We start from the raw sequence: 13,709 nt of genomic DNA on the forward strand, positions 1-13,709 counted from the left end.
GGGAATACGCAGTAAAAAAAATCTCTAAGGTATTTGCCCTTGGGGAGTTTATAGTCTGGCGTGTTTGGAAACACGGGGGTTTGGCAGACAAGCAAATAGACAATTAGTAGTGACAGCTCAGGTGGAGGAAGTACAGGAGAGAATGGAACGCATGGGAGGAAAATTAAACCTAGATTGTAGAGAGACACACGTAATTCATATGAAACTATTTCAATGCATTTGAGATTTTGGGGAAATAGAGGTCAGGTTTTATTTTGAGGAAGTTATTAATTTTTCTTCAGTGTGACCTGGCATTTGGCTGGTGTTGGAACAAAACCAAAAAAATGCTGTATCAAATGATAGGAATAGGAGAATCCTTTAAAAAATTAAGAGCCATCTTATTATCAATGGTTTCATCCAGTGAGAGCTCCTTCAGAGTTTAAAAGGAAGAGAACCTGGCTTGATGTTTCCTTTAAAGTTCTTTTTCCTAATGTGTATATGCAAGCAAGAGATTATGACATTTTGAAGTAAAAATGATTCTTAAATGCCTGTAAAAATGATTTGCACTAAACTATCATCATTTGTGTTATGATTTCTATTTTTAAGGACCTGATTGCAAAGGTGACTGTTCTGAACTTTTAAATTGCTTGTTAGGATCTAATGATTCAGTCATCCATTATTGCGTGTTTTGCTATTGGGGGGAAAAGTAACAGGTTATTTTGTGGATCTTTATTTACTTATATGTTGCCTATATGAAAAAAAGATGTAGAGATTAAGTGAAGAGGATTTAAAGTAAGGCTTTTGCAGTAAAGTCTTATTTCCATGATAAACCTTGAACCTCCATTCTCTGCTTCTGTCAGGCTTCCTTTTTTTCCTGGGATTCACACTGGGGATGAGTGAGGGTTCAGCCACTACTGTTCTCCTCCCCTTACATCTCATAGGAGTTTTACTGTCAGTGTCCCTCACAGTGATATCAAGGCTCCAAGAAAATGAAAAATAGCATTAGCATTGCTCCAGAACCTCAGGAACAGCATCTGAAACTTAAATCCTGAGTCATACAATGTGTCTACAAACACTTTCCACCTTGCCAAAGCAGGGAGAAATAAAGAAGATGCTAAATTTACCTTTTTTTTTTTTTTGCTGTATGCGGGCCTCTCACTGTTGTGGCCTCTCCCGTTGCGGAGCACAGGCTCTGGACGCGCAGGCCCAACGGCCATGGCTCACGGGCCCAACCGCTCCGCGGCATGTGGGATCCTCCCAGACCGGGGCACGAACCCGTGTCCCCTGCATTGGCAGGCGGACTCTCAACCACTGCGCCACCAGGGAAGCCCCTAAATTTACCTTTTAATGCTATAATTTGTGATTTGTTTTCTAGAGGGTGAACTAATAACAATGAAAGATTTAAAAAAAGGGTTAAAATGCAACCAATGACCAAATTCCATATATAGCTTGAAGATGGGGAATTATCTGCAGCTGAGAAGTCTGAATACATTGCCATAAGGCTCTTTGAATCCTGAGAAATAATCATGAGTAACAGCAGGATAACAGTATAACAGAACATACAGCATACACAAGTTAGAGTAAAGAGAAAGTTAAGATAAATGAGAAAAATTCTAGAATTTGACTGATCGTTTATCTGGCTAGAGGATTCCAAGCAGAACCCTAGAGACCAGATTTATCATGCCTAACTTTAAAAAATCACCAGCTTTGTCTTCTTGATGCATCATGTTTGAATGTTACCCTTGGAAGATTCATTCTTAACCATCTTCATCTTAAAACATTTCTGAGGTTGTCTCCAACCTCCATTTTACCATTCCATCTATCAAGCAAAATAAACAAGTAAACAGCCTCAAATAAACTATGTTGGGTGGACTTAGACTGCTTTTTTTTCTTTTGTTTTAATTGTGGGAAAAGTTGCTTTGAGGCAGTAACTGGAAAGCAGGTGTCACGGAGGATTTAATAAGTAGTGATTTTTTTTGTACACATGGTGAGGGGTCATTAAGTCATCTGGAAGTTGAAGGTCATGAGAGTCTAGCATGTGATTTGCCTATTACAGCTCATACTAAACAGATCCCTGACTCCACAGTCCAGAGCTTCTCAGAGGATTTCTGTCCCCAAGAGAGGAGAGTTATCTCCATATTGCGAGAAAGACTTTAGCAGAGAAATATCAAGTGGCCTTTACTCCAGATATTGAGTTAATTCTAGAATGGCAACCCTGACTCTGAAGGACATGGGGATTTCATTGCCGAAGGATGAAGAAGCCTGTTAGAGAGTGTTTACTTTGGGTCCTAGTGATGGTGTCTGAACAAACTAGGTGAACAAAGAGCTTCAATAAGGGATTCAGAGTTCTGTAAAAAAGTGAGGGAGGGGCTTCCCGGTGGCTCAGTGGTTGAGTCCGCCTGCCGATGCAGGGGATACTGGTTCGTGCCCCAGTCTGGGAAGATCCCATTTTTATTTTTGGTTGCGTTGGGTCTTGCACGGGCTTCTGATTGTGGTGGCTTCTCTTGTTGCAGAGCACGGGCTCTAGGCATGCGGGCTTCGGTAGTTGTGGCACATGGGCTTGGTAGTTGTGACACACAAGCTCTAGAGCACAGGCTCAGTAGTTGTTGCACTCGGGCTCTGTAGTTGTGGCTCGCAGGTTCTAGAGCACAGGCTCCGTAGTTGTGGCGCACGGGCTTAGTTGCTCCACGGCATGTGGGATCTTCCCGGACCAGGGCTCGAACCCTTGTCCCCTGCATTGGCAGGCAGATTCTTAACCACTGTGCCACCAGGGAAGCCCCCAGATATATTTCTTATTGCCAATGGAAATAAAAATCAGAAGTTAGAGAGCAATGTTTTCACTTGTCTTTCTAGGTTAGTAAAGAGCTCCTAAAAGTGAACTCATACAAGATGCCGCAATTTTATTGGGTAGTTAATCATCCTATCTTTCTAGCCAGTTGTTCCAGCTATAATCAGTTTTGTGTCTCTTATTTGTGGCTTCATGCCCTGATAGAATAAAAATCAAACTAAAACCATGAAACAATGCTCTGAGGCTCCTTTTCTAAAGTACACAGACTTGGGCTATTTTTTGTGGCACTGCTTATTGTCTCTTAATTGCTTGAGTCCCTGAAATCCTCCCTGAAATCCAATACATGTGAATGGATTAAGTATAGCTGTTAGAAGTGGTCTTTTTATGCCAATGCTACTCCCTCACCATTCTTATTTTTTATGTATTCATAGTAGTTCCAGCAATTAAGTGCTTTGCTTGTGGGGGCCAGGAATAAACGATTTATATGACTCATGTTTCATGTCATCAATCCTTGGATCCTTTCGTGGGCTTTGCACAGAGTCTTAATCACTTGTAGCAGCTACCCAGGCACTGACATATATGAAAGGGTTTAGAGTGTCAAAGTCACCATAATAAAAATGTGCATTTCACCAACTCTAGGAGGGAAAATCAAACATTTGGGAAAAGTTTCTACAATCCATGCTGACAATTGATTTCTTTATGCTGTTTGTCTTAATACCAGCTTTTTTGAGATATAATTCACATACCAAAAAATTTACCTACTTAAAGTATACAAGAGATGTGTAACTATCACTACAACCAATTTTAGAACACTTGCATCACCCCAAAAAGAAATTCCATATCCATAAGCAATCATTCCCCATTCCCTCCTTCATCCCCACCCTGGACAACTACTAATCCACTTTCTCCATAGGTGTGCCAGTTCTGGACATTTCATAGAAATGAAACAATATGGTCTTCTGTGACTAGCTTCTTTCACTTAGCACAGTGTTTTCAAGATTCATCCAAGTTGTAGCATGTGTCAGTATGTCATTCTTTTTATCACTAAACAATATTCAAGTCGTAGGATTATACAGTTATCCGTTCAGCAGTTGGTAGATATTTGGATTGTTTCTACTTTTTTGCTTATTATAAAAAATGCTGTTATAAACACTTGTGTACAAGTTTTCATGTGGACACATATTTTCATTTCTCTTGGGCATACACCAAGGAATGGAATTGCTGGGTCATATGGTAACTTTCTGTTTAATATTTTGAGTACCTTTCAGATTGTTTTCCAAAGTGGCTGCATCATTTTACATCCCCACCAGCAGGGTATAAGGGCTCTAATATTATTTTCCACATCTATGTGAACACTTATCGTTACCTCTTTTTGATTATAGCCTTTCTAGTGGGTGTGTAGTAGAATCTCTCAAAGTTATACATGTTCATAGTTAAACATTAGTGAATATAGATAAGCAAAAAAGAAAATACCGGGGCTTCCCTGGTGGCGCAGTGGTTGAGAGTCCGCCTGCCGATGCAGGGGACGCGGGTTCGTGCCCCGGTCCGGGAGGATCCCATGTGCCGCGGAGCGGCTGGGCCCGTGAGCCATGGCCGCTGAGCCTGTGCGTCCGGAGCCTGTGCTCCGCAGCGGGGGGGGCCACAGCGGTGAGAGGCCCGCGAACTACAAAAAAAAAAAAAAAAAAAAAAAAAAAAGAAAATACCTTTCCTGAAGTTTTCTTAATATGCTTACATTCCAAATACATTTATTTTGGGGAGCATCTTTTAAAATGGGCAGATCGGTTTCCTATTTAATGTTTAGGTTCATTAAGCATGAAGTTAAAGTAATTTATGTTATGTTTTTAATTTCTGGGCCTCCGGAAGGTTTTTCAGAATTGGTTTGTAGTGTTTTGTTGAGCAGCAAATAATTATCTTTGATTTGCATTTCTCTAATGGCTAATGAGGTTGAACATCTTTTCGTATGTTTTGGGGTGTTTGTATATCTTCTTTGGAGAAATGTCTATTCAGATCCTTTGCCAATTTCTAAATTGGGTTGTCTTTTTATTACTGCGTTGTAAGAGTCCCTTGTATGTTCCAGATACAGGTCTCTTATCAGATATATGATTTGCAAAAATTTTCTCCCGTTCTCTGGGTTATTTTTTCTACTTTATTGATGGTCTGCTTTTTTTTTTTTTTTTGCGGTACGCGGGCCTCTCACTGTTGTGGCCTCTCCCGTTGCGGAGCATAGGCTCCGGATGCGCAGGCTCAGCGGCCATGGCTCACGGGCCCAGCTGCTCCGCGGAATGTGGAATCTTCCTGGACCGGGGCACGAACCCACGTCCCCTGCATCGGCAGGCGGACTCTCAACCACTGTGCCACCAGGGAAGCCCGATGGTTTGCTTTGAGGCATAAAAGTTTTATAATTTTTTTAAAATTATTTATTTATATTTATTTTTGGCTGTATTGGGTCTTTGTTTCTATGTGAGGGCTTCCTCTAGTTGCAGCAAGTGGGAGCCACTCTTCATCGCGGTGCGCGGGCCTGTCACTATCGTGGCCTCTCTTGTTGCGGAGCACAGGCTCCAGACGTGCAGGCTCAGCAGTTGTGGCTCATGGGCCTAGTTGCTCCGCGGCATGTGGGATCTTCCCAGACCAGGGCTCGAACCCGTGTCCCCTGCATTAAAGGCAGATTCTCAACCACTGCACCACCAGGGAAGCCCAAGTTTTATAATTTGATGATGTCAAATTTATCTATTTTTTCTATTGTTGCTTATGCTTTTCATATTATACTTATCTGTGTGCTGTTTTTTTTTTCCTTCTAAAATTAGTCCTAATATGGCAAATTTGGTACAAGTGTAAGCTTTGGTATCACAGTCCTGTTTTGAAATTCTAACTCTGCCTTGGATAAACTATTTAAGCTCCCTCAGCCTCAGTTACTCATCTGTAAGATGGAGATAATATTAGGGCTTATCTCTTGAATTGTAGTGGGAATCAGATGAAATAACGTATGTGAGATACTTAGAATTTTAGAGAGTTATAGGAATAGTCTATTAAGGTTAGCTAGTACTTTTGTTATAATCCCAATAATAATAAACTCTAGTGCTCTGAAAATTAAACTAAAGCCAAGTAGTTTCTATGAAGAAGCAATGCAATAACATACAGCTGTAATATTTTATAGACAACATTGAATTTGGCCCCCATGAAAACCAGGGAGTCATAGTAATTATTTCCAGCAGGAGTTGCAGCTGAGAGAGCTTAAGAAAAGCTATTTCCAAGGTCACATGACTGGAAACTGACAGAGTTAAAACCTAGAGTTTTCTTAAAATCACTAATTCAGTTTTTTCAGTAACAGATTCACCATAGAAGTTAGGTGACTGGAGTTTTGTAGTCTTCATGGTAAAGTTTTACCTCAGACAATCATATCAGGAAAGAAAAGAAAGCAGTTTTATGGGAAATGAAAATTAATAATGAGCATTATATGAAAATCATGGAGTTAAAACATATTTGACTAGAAAGTTTATGTGCATAGCTAGCCATAGCAAGTACTAATTATAATATGTAACTTCTTCTTTAATTAAAAAGAACTTCCTCCTTATTTCCAAAGTTATACATGCTCATAGTTAAACATTAGTGAATATAGATAAGCCAAAAAGAAAATATCTTTCCTGAAGTTTTCTTAATATGCTTACATTCCAAATACATTTATACTTGGGAGCATCTTTTAAAATGGGCAGATCGATTTCCTATTTAATGTTTAGGTTCATTAAGCATGAAGTTAAAGTAATTTATGTTATGCTTTTAATTTCTGGGCCTCTGGAAGGTTTTTCAGAATTGGTTTGCAGTGTTTTGTTGAGCAGCAAATAATTATCTTTCCAAATCTTCTAAAATTCATTGACTACATTTACTGTTTACTCATCTACAGAAAGAAAAAGAACTTCTACAGTTCTCTTGGTAAACTAGGAGCCTCATGAGAAATTAACTCTCAAACACAAAAATAGCTCATCTTTAGCAAGCAAAAATGTGATTGAGCTGACTAAAGTGGTTATTTATTCTAAATTTAACATTTTATGGGTAAGCAGCAAACCCTGTTTAGTTACCTTGTGGGATGAGAGAACAGAGACTCACCGACTTGACCCTCACCCCAATGCTGTGACTTTGGGGTGCATTCTTGAAGCCTACAAGTTTTATACAGGACTTTTGAGAGCTAGATGCCACTACTTTCTCAAGTTTTATTTTTACTAAAATTCATTGAGAAAAAAACATATCCAGCTATAAGATAACACCAGATCTAAGTTGATAAAATAACCGTGACATTTGAAGTGTTATTTATATGAATTAGAAAAGAAACATCCTTTTAGAGATGAAATGACTTCTGGTCTCAAATCAATTCTTCCCATGATAGCCATTTATCAAAAAACCTAAAGCAAACTGGCAGAATATGCTGCAGAAATTTGAGATTTGTTGTTACAGTCTGTTCAAATGATTCACCCTCTCTCCTCAGCCTGAACTTCAACATTTTCTTTAGTTAGGACTATCCAGCTTAGTTGGGCTATTTCAAACTCATGGTAATATATTGGATGATGAGAAAACCTCTAGCGTATTTAAATTTTCCATACTAAGCAGTTTAGAGTAATTTCTACTTAGTTCCTCAAGTATTATTTCATGCAAAAAGGAAAAAGACTTAGTCATTTGAGTGTATCAATTTGTCAGTATTTAGGAGATGTGTCATGCTACCATGGGTTTGAATTTGCTATTTCATTTCATTTTATCTGGCTAGTTAAATCAAAAGTAATGTTAAATAATGTGGAGGCATGATTGTTTTATACAAACAAAATCATTTGAAACTGAAAAGATCTGATACCTGACCTTCATCTTAAATTCTAGCAGATGAAAATGTCAGATGCCTCTGTTGGATTAATAAAAGCCAAATGTCAAATGGAAAAATGGTTATAAGCTTTAATTATGTGGCTTTTACAGGGATAGGTTTCATGAAAATCAAGGCTTTAATAGTGTCTATAATTGGAAAATTCTTTTCATGATAAGGAATTACAAGTCACTCTAAATTTATGTAGAAATCAGAAATTTTGTCCTAAGCAAAGAAACTAAATAGTTTCATTGTGTGTATGTGTGTGTATATATTAAAAAAAATCAAGTGATAGCATTTTTCCTTAATAAAACCTGAAGACTCTTATTGTTAAGCTCACAGTGTGTCTGGGTACTAGACTTTATTAAAGTTCTTTAGGATATATGTATATATTTTAAATAAATTTATTTATTTATTATTATTATTTTTTGCTGCGTTGGGTCTTCGTTGCTGCACACGGGCTTCCTCTAGTTGCTGTGAGCGGTGGCTTCTCTTGTTGCGGAGCATGAGCTCTGGGCTCGCGGGCTCAGTAGTTGTGGCACACGGGCTTAGTTGCTCCATGGCATGTGGGATCTTTGCGGACCAGGGCTCGAACCTGTGTCCCCTGCATTGGCGGGCGGATTCTTTTTTTTTTTTTTTTTTTTTTGTGGTACTCTGGCCTCTCACTGTTGTGGCCTCTCCCGTTGCAGAGCACAGGCTCCGGACGCGCAGGCTCAGCGGCCATGGCTCACGGGCCTAGCCGCTCCGCAGCATGTGGGATCTTCCCGGACCGGGGCACGAACCCGTGTCCCCTGCATCGGCAGGCAGACTCTCAACCACTGCGCCACCAGGGAAGCCCCGGCGGGCGGATTCTTAACCACTGTGTTAACAGGGAAGTCGCAGAACTTTAGGTTATAAAGAACATATATCTTAAGGATCTCTGTCTGCTACCTTGTAATTAATGATTAGCTAGTTTCTGTTAGAAATAACAAGAACTTTGGAAACTGTCACAGTTTCTAAGTAGATCAATTTATAAGTCAATTTTCAATATACAGTGACAGGTTATGAATGAAGGAGAAGGGTAAGATCAGTTAGAGGTGAGAGGGAGGGTGGGTGGGAGCAAATGTGAGGATAAGGAGGAAGAATAGTGCTTATTGCTTTTGGTTATTCCAGGTGTACCTGCCTTGCTAATGAAACACCTGGGTACTCATTAATATTTAATGGAAGAAATACTGAAGTAGAAATCCTGAGTTGGCATTTCTAAATTCTATCCAGGTATGTTTAACATACTCAAGCTCATTCAAAAAAAAGCAGTGGCTGGAGTTTTACAGTAACTAATATTTCAGTGAATGTCTAGGTGTAGATACCTGGAGAGTTTTTTGTTTTGTTTTGTTTTTTGTATTTCTGTGACTGGCTTGAGGTAGTCATGGAGACCTCCTTGATGGGGCAGAAATTTCATTCAATTTTCTTTTTGGTTTAATCTCACAAAATAAATTCTTTCAGATATCTCTGGTGATTGCCAGGCAGCCTAAGGTTAATTGATTTTAGTTCTCATAATTTACCTTAAGTTGTTTCTATTTCAGGTTACAAATATAGGTTTACTGTAGTGAATCTGTCAGAAACACTAAATTATATTAATAATTATAAATGGCTAGCTTTTAATACTACTGAATATGTTTGATTTGATGATGCTGGGCTATGGAACTCTTGATAATCAAAACTAGATGTCTTGGTATAACATATATTAAAATGGGCATAGATAACGCAGGAAGCTTTTAATAAATGTAGGTCTTATTTAAAGTATTTAAAAAATGAGCTAGAAACTCATTAATGGAAATGGTGATCAGGTCTTAGATGTGGACCAAAAGATGTATGTTTATTTAGCTTTTAAAAGAAAGAAAATATTTGTTTTTAAATTTCCTGCAAATGTCTTTTGTGCTGTAATATTTACAGATAGTGAACTTCTCTTTATTTGTAAATTTAGTTTCATATTTTAACAATTTCAAACATACTGAAAATGAAAGGTTTATTAATAGATGGAGTATATTTTTCTCTTCTAAATTTTCCATAGACCCCTTCCTTTCCATTCTCAATGCTGTTACCCTTGTTCTGAGTCTTTCAACCATCTGGCAGTCAGTGATCTATTGCTGTTGGCCCTTTCTGGCTGAGCTGATTGTTAAATTTTCAGGAACTTGTGAGCTGGTTGTTAAGTAAAACTAGTATTAAAAATTAATTGATTTACACTTACAATTAAATAAATTATATTAAAACAAAGGTAATAATTGAAAAGTTATCACTACATAATTATTATCTATGTATTGAGGTTATGTTGATTGTATCTGAATGGTAATCACACTATCTTATAATATGCAGCTGTGTATCTCTTCCCAACTCTGTGTTCAGTGACTTCACATTTGGTGACTTGAAACTGGTCATGGTGGGAGTATTTACACCACAGAAATTGGCAAATACCATAAGTCACTTTTTGTTTTTTGTTTTCCTGGAGAAGGCATGGTTAAAGATTTGTCAGTACATGACACCACACTACTGCCTGCAGTCTGCTAGCTTCAGGTCTCCCTGCTTCCAGACCCGCGTTCCAGAACTATGTCTAGAATAACCCACCAAGTTTAATTTTCCTAAACATAAGAGCTGAACATGATAAAGGAAGAAATGACATCAGAAGAATGTGGTAAAAATCTAGTTTGTGGCATTTAGTAACAGACAAATTTAACATCTTTGAGCCTCCATTTCTTTATCCTTAAAGTAGGGCAATGATCTCTTCTTGTTCTACCTACCTATCAAGATTTTCAAATTAAAATCACAATATATGCTAGTGTTTGTGAAAGTGCTATATACACATAATTTTTTATTAGTCGTAAACACTTGCTTCACCTTTTCACTTCCTAAGTTTACAAAGGCTTATAACCAACAGAATGGAGTTTATATCCTAAATTGCTGTCCCAGATTTTTCACACCCTTACTGCCCCCTATATTGGCAAATGTGCTTCCAAAGTGCTTATGTTGGCTACTGGATTGTGAGTGCCAGGCGGGTGTGCCAGCACTCTCACAGATGATGCCCAATGCAGATGCTGCATGATCACAGCACTTTTTTTTTTTGTGGTACACGGGCCTCTCACTGCTGCGGCCTCTCCCATTGCGGAGCACAGGCTCCGGACGCACAGGCTCAGTGACCATGGCTCACGGGCCCAGCCGCTCCGTGGCATGTGGGATCCTCCCGGACCGGGGCACGAACCCGTGTCCCCTGCATCGGCAGGCGGACTCTCAACCACTGTGCCACCAGGAAAGCCCCACAGCACTTCTTTAACTGCTGTGTTCAGACTGTCCTTAACTATTTTCATTCTTGTTCTTCAGGAGAAATTGCCAATGGATCACACTGGGCAATAAAGATAAAACAATTATCACCCTTTGCTGAAGTTTGAAGTCTCTTATTAAGATGTAAATATTGCAAGTTAATGACAGAAACTGACATATTAAGCCATTGTCACTCGTTGATATGTTGGTCAAAAATGGTTGGTGAAGCTACTGAGCCTTTGAGCAGGGTCTTTTTTAAAAAAATATTTATTTGGCTGTGCCGGGTCTTAGTTGTGGCACGCTGGATCTTTAGTTGCAGCATGCGGGGTCTTTAGTTGTGGCATGTGGGGTCTAGTTCCCTGACCAGAGATCGAACCTGGGTCCCCTGCATTGGGAGGGTGGAGTCTTAACTGCTGGACCACCAGTGAAGTCCTTGAGCTGGGTCTTAATTCAGTTAAATTTTAAGGAAGGACAAGTTGTAGAGACATCAGGAACACAGGGCAGTGGCTGACTGAAGAAGGTGGAGACAAGGGAAGTGTAAACAAGAATCTGGACTCTTGGGGTGGGAGTGGTGAAGGTGAACATGAGAGCCTTCTGCAAAGTTTTGCCCTGAAACAATGTCAAAATGTTTGCATTTGGCATAGCATTTCCTCTTTTTATTCTGAATGGCTTTGCTAGAATAATTTTCCTAGTATAAGTTTATTTTGCTTCTCAGATATTGCTAAAACACTCCCTATTGATTTTTGGTGGGTAACATGAATTTTGATGTATTACCAACGTCTCAATGACACCAAATTTTAGGACTCTCTGAAGAAAAGAAAGATGGTAAGGGTAAAAGCATATGTTGGGAATCACTGATTCCAAGTTCAATTCCTTTCTTTAATAAATATATGACACATAGCACAGGGAGATCAGCTCCGTGTTTTGTGACCACCTAGAGGGGTGGGGTAGGGAGGGTGGGAGGGAGACGCAAGAGAGAGGAGATGTGGGGATATATGTATATGTATAGCTGATTCACTTTGTTATAAAGCAGAAACTAACACACCATTGTAAAGCAATTATACTCTAATAAAGATGTTAAAAATTTTTTTAAATATATGAAATTTCACGAGAAAGGTCTCATTTGCTCCAATTTCATTTAGAAGTTTCTCTTTGTACGTGATTTCTTTGTTTTACAATTCTCCTGCCCCTCCCTCCTTCCTCTTTGTCTTCCCTTGTCTTTGACTTCTTTTTAGATTTTCTTAGCTCTGTGAAGATTATTTTGCCTTATTCACAGTAGTTAGAAACAATGTATTTGAAAATAACTGGAGTATCCTGCATAAGTATTTACTATGCCAGCTTCCCTAGCTTCCATCATAAATTGTTATTTATTAGATGCGTAGCGGGCAGATGTGCGTAACTGCTATGGGGTGAGGAGACAAAACATAAGAAAATTATGATCCCCACCCTCATTCAGGGGTGATGATTAAGTCAACAAATTGATACTCCAGCTACAGTCAGTTCATTCAACAAATAGCTCATTGCTGAGTACTGTGAGCTATGGTTAACATTGTTGTTTGAGGGTCTGTCTTCTTATTCACAGATCATTTTGTATTTGAAGTGGTAGAGACTGGACTTCAGCAAACTATAAACTCCTAGTATCTGGTTATTTTGGGGAATTTTCTTCTTCTTTTTTTTTTTCTTGAAGAATATTTTTAGTATAGAATGTTTAGCAGTTTGTTTTTTTCCTCTGGGAAAGATGATGATTCTACCGTCATCCCCCATCCTTTTAGACAAAGCTATCATCACATCAGTTCAGAGCTGATGATGTTTTATATAGTTGTGTTCTGTAAGATATGACTCCCTGGCATTTATATAAGTTGACTTATTTTATTCACGTATTTATGCACTACCACCATTTTCCACATGCTAAAAAATTTGAAACTGTATCTGATTCCAAGTCTACATTGGAGATCAAATCAAGTTAACATTTATATCTGTCTCTCCTCTCTTTATTTTAGCTGGACCAGACCAATTTTGAGGAAAGGGTACAAACAGCGCCTGGAATTGTCAGATATATACCATATCTCTTCTTCTGATTCTGCTGACAATCTATCTGAAAAATTGGAAAGGTATGTTCATGCACGTTGTTTATTGAAGAGAGAAATTAATATTATTATTTAGAGACTAGAGAGCTGACATTAGAGGGTTTAATTCTTAAAATGGCATATTTATAATAGGAACATCCTATATTCTTGATGAAGTCTTGATTAGTTAAGAATTAAACAATGAAAGGATGAAAGAAGAAAAACCATTTTCCTGAGATAGGACCTTTTTTTGAAAAACACATATTTGAATTCTGAGAAGCTACCTGTCTTTGAAGACTATTACATGGATTTTGTGAAGACTGGAATCACATCTTTATGAAGCAAGTTGTGTACATTTGCCTCCAAAACCTTAATGTGTGAATACAAATGTACATACTTGGAAATCTTAGGGTAAAGGCTGTTGGATGTCAAAGAAATGTAAAAATTTCATATTTTTGAGTATACGTTGAATGCCAGGTGTAGTATCTCCTCTCAGCATTCTGGAAGGAAAGCATCATTATCTCTGTCTTACAGAAGAGCAAACTGAGGCTCAGAGAAATGATGTAATTTTCCGGCTAATAATTGATTGAGCTGTGGTTCAAACCCAGGTCTATACTCCCGGCCTCCCCAGGAACAGTGTTTCCCATTGTAAAGAAGTCTCCCATTCTAAGAGTATTGGTTATAATCCTTTTGGTTGCCAGTGAATTTATTTAAGAGGGAATTTATTGGTTCATGTAGTCTACCT

The 13,709-nt window shown here is 38.6% G+C and overlaps 1 protein-coding gene across 1 annotated transcript in view; it reads left to right on the top strand.

Annotated features, from left to right (window-relative positions):
- Window positions 1-13,709, top strand: part of CFTR (CF transmembrane conductance regulator) — a 188,343-nt gene that overhangs the window by 15,120 nt on the left and 159,514 nt on the right. The window contains exon 2 of the mRNA XM_081244584.1: window positions 12,899-13,009. Within this exon, the coding sequence (XP_081100710.1) occupies window positions 12,899-13,009 (111 nt within the window). The remainder of the gene's footprint in view (window positions 1-12,898; window positions 13,010-13,709) is intronic.

This window comes from Mesoplodon bidens (genome assembly GCF_964165515.1).
Source record: "Mesoplodon bidens genome assembly, chromosome: 9".
Lineage (NCBI taxonomy): Eukaryota > Metazoa > Chordata > Mammalia > Artiodactyla > Ziphiidae > Mesoplodon > Mesoplodon bidens.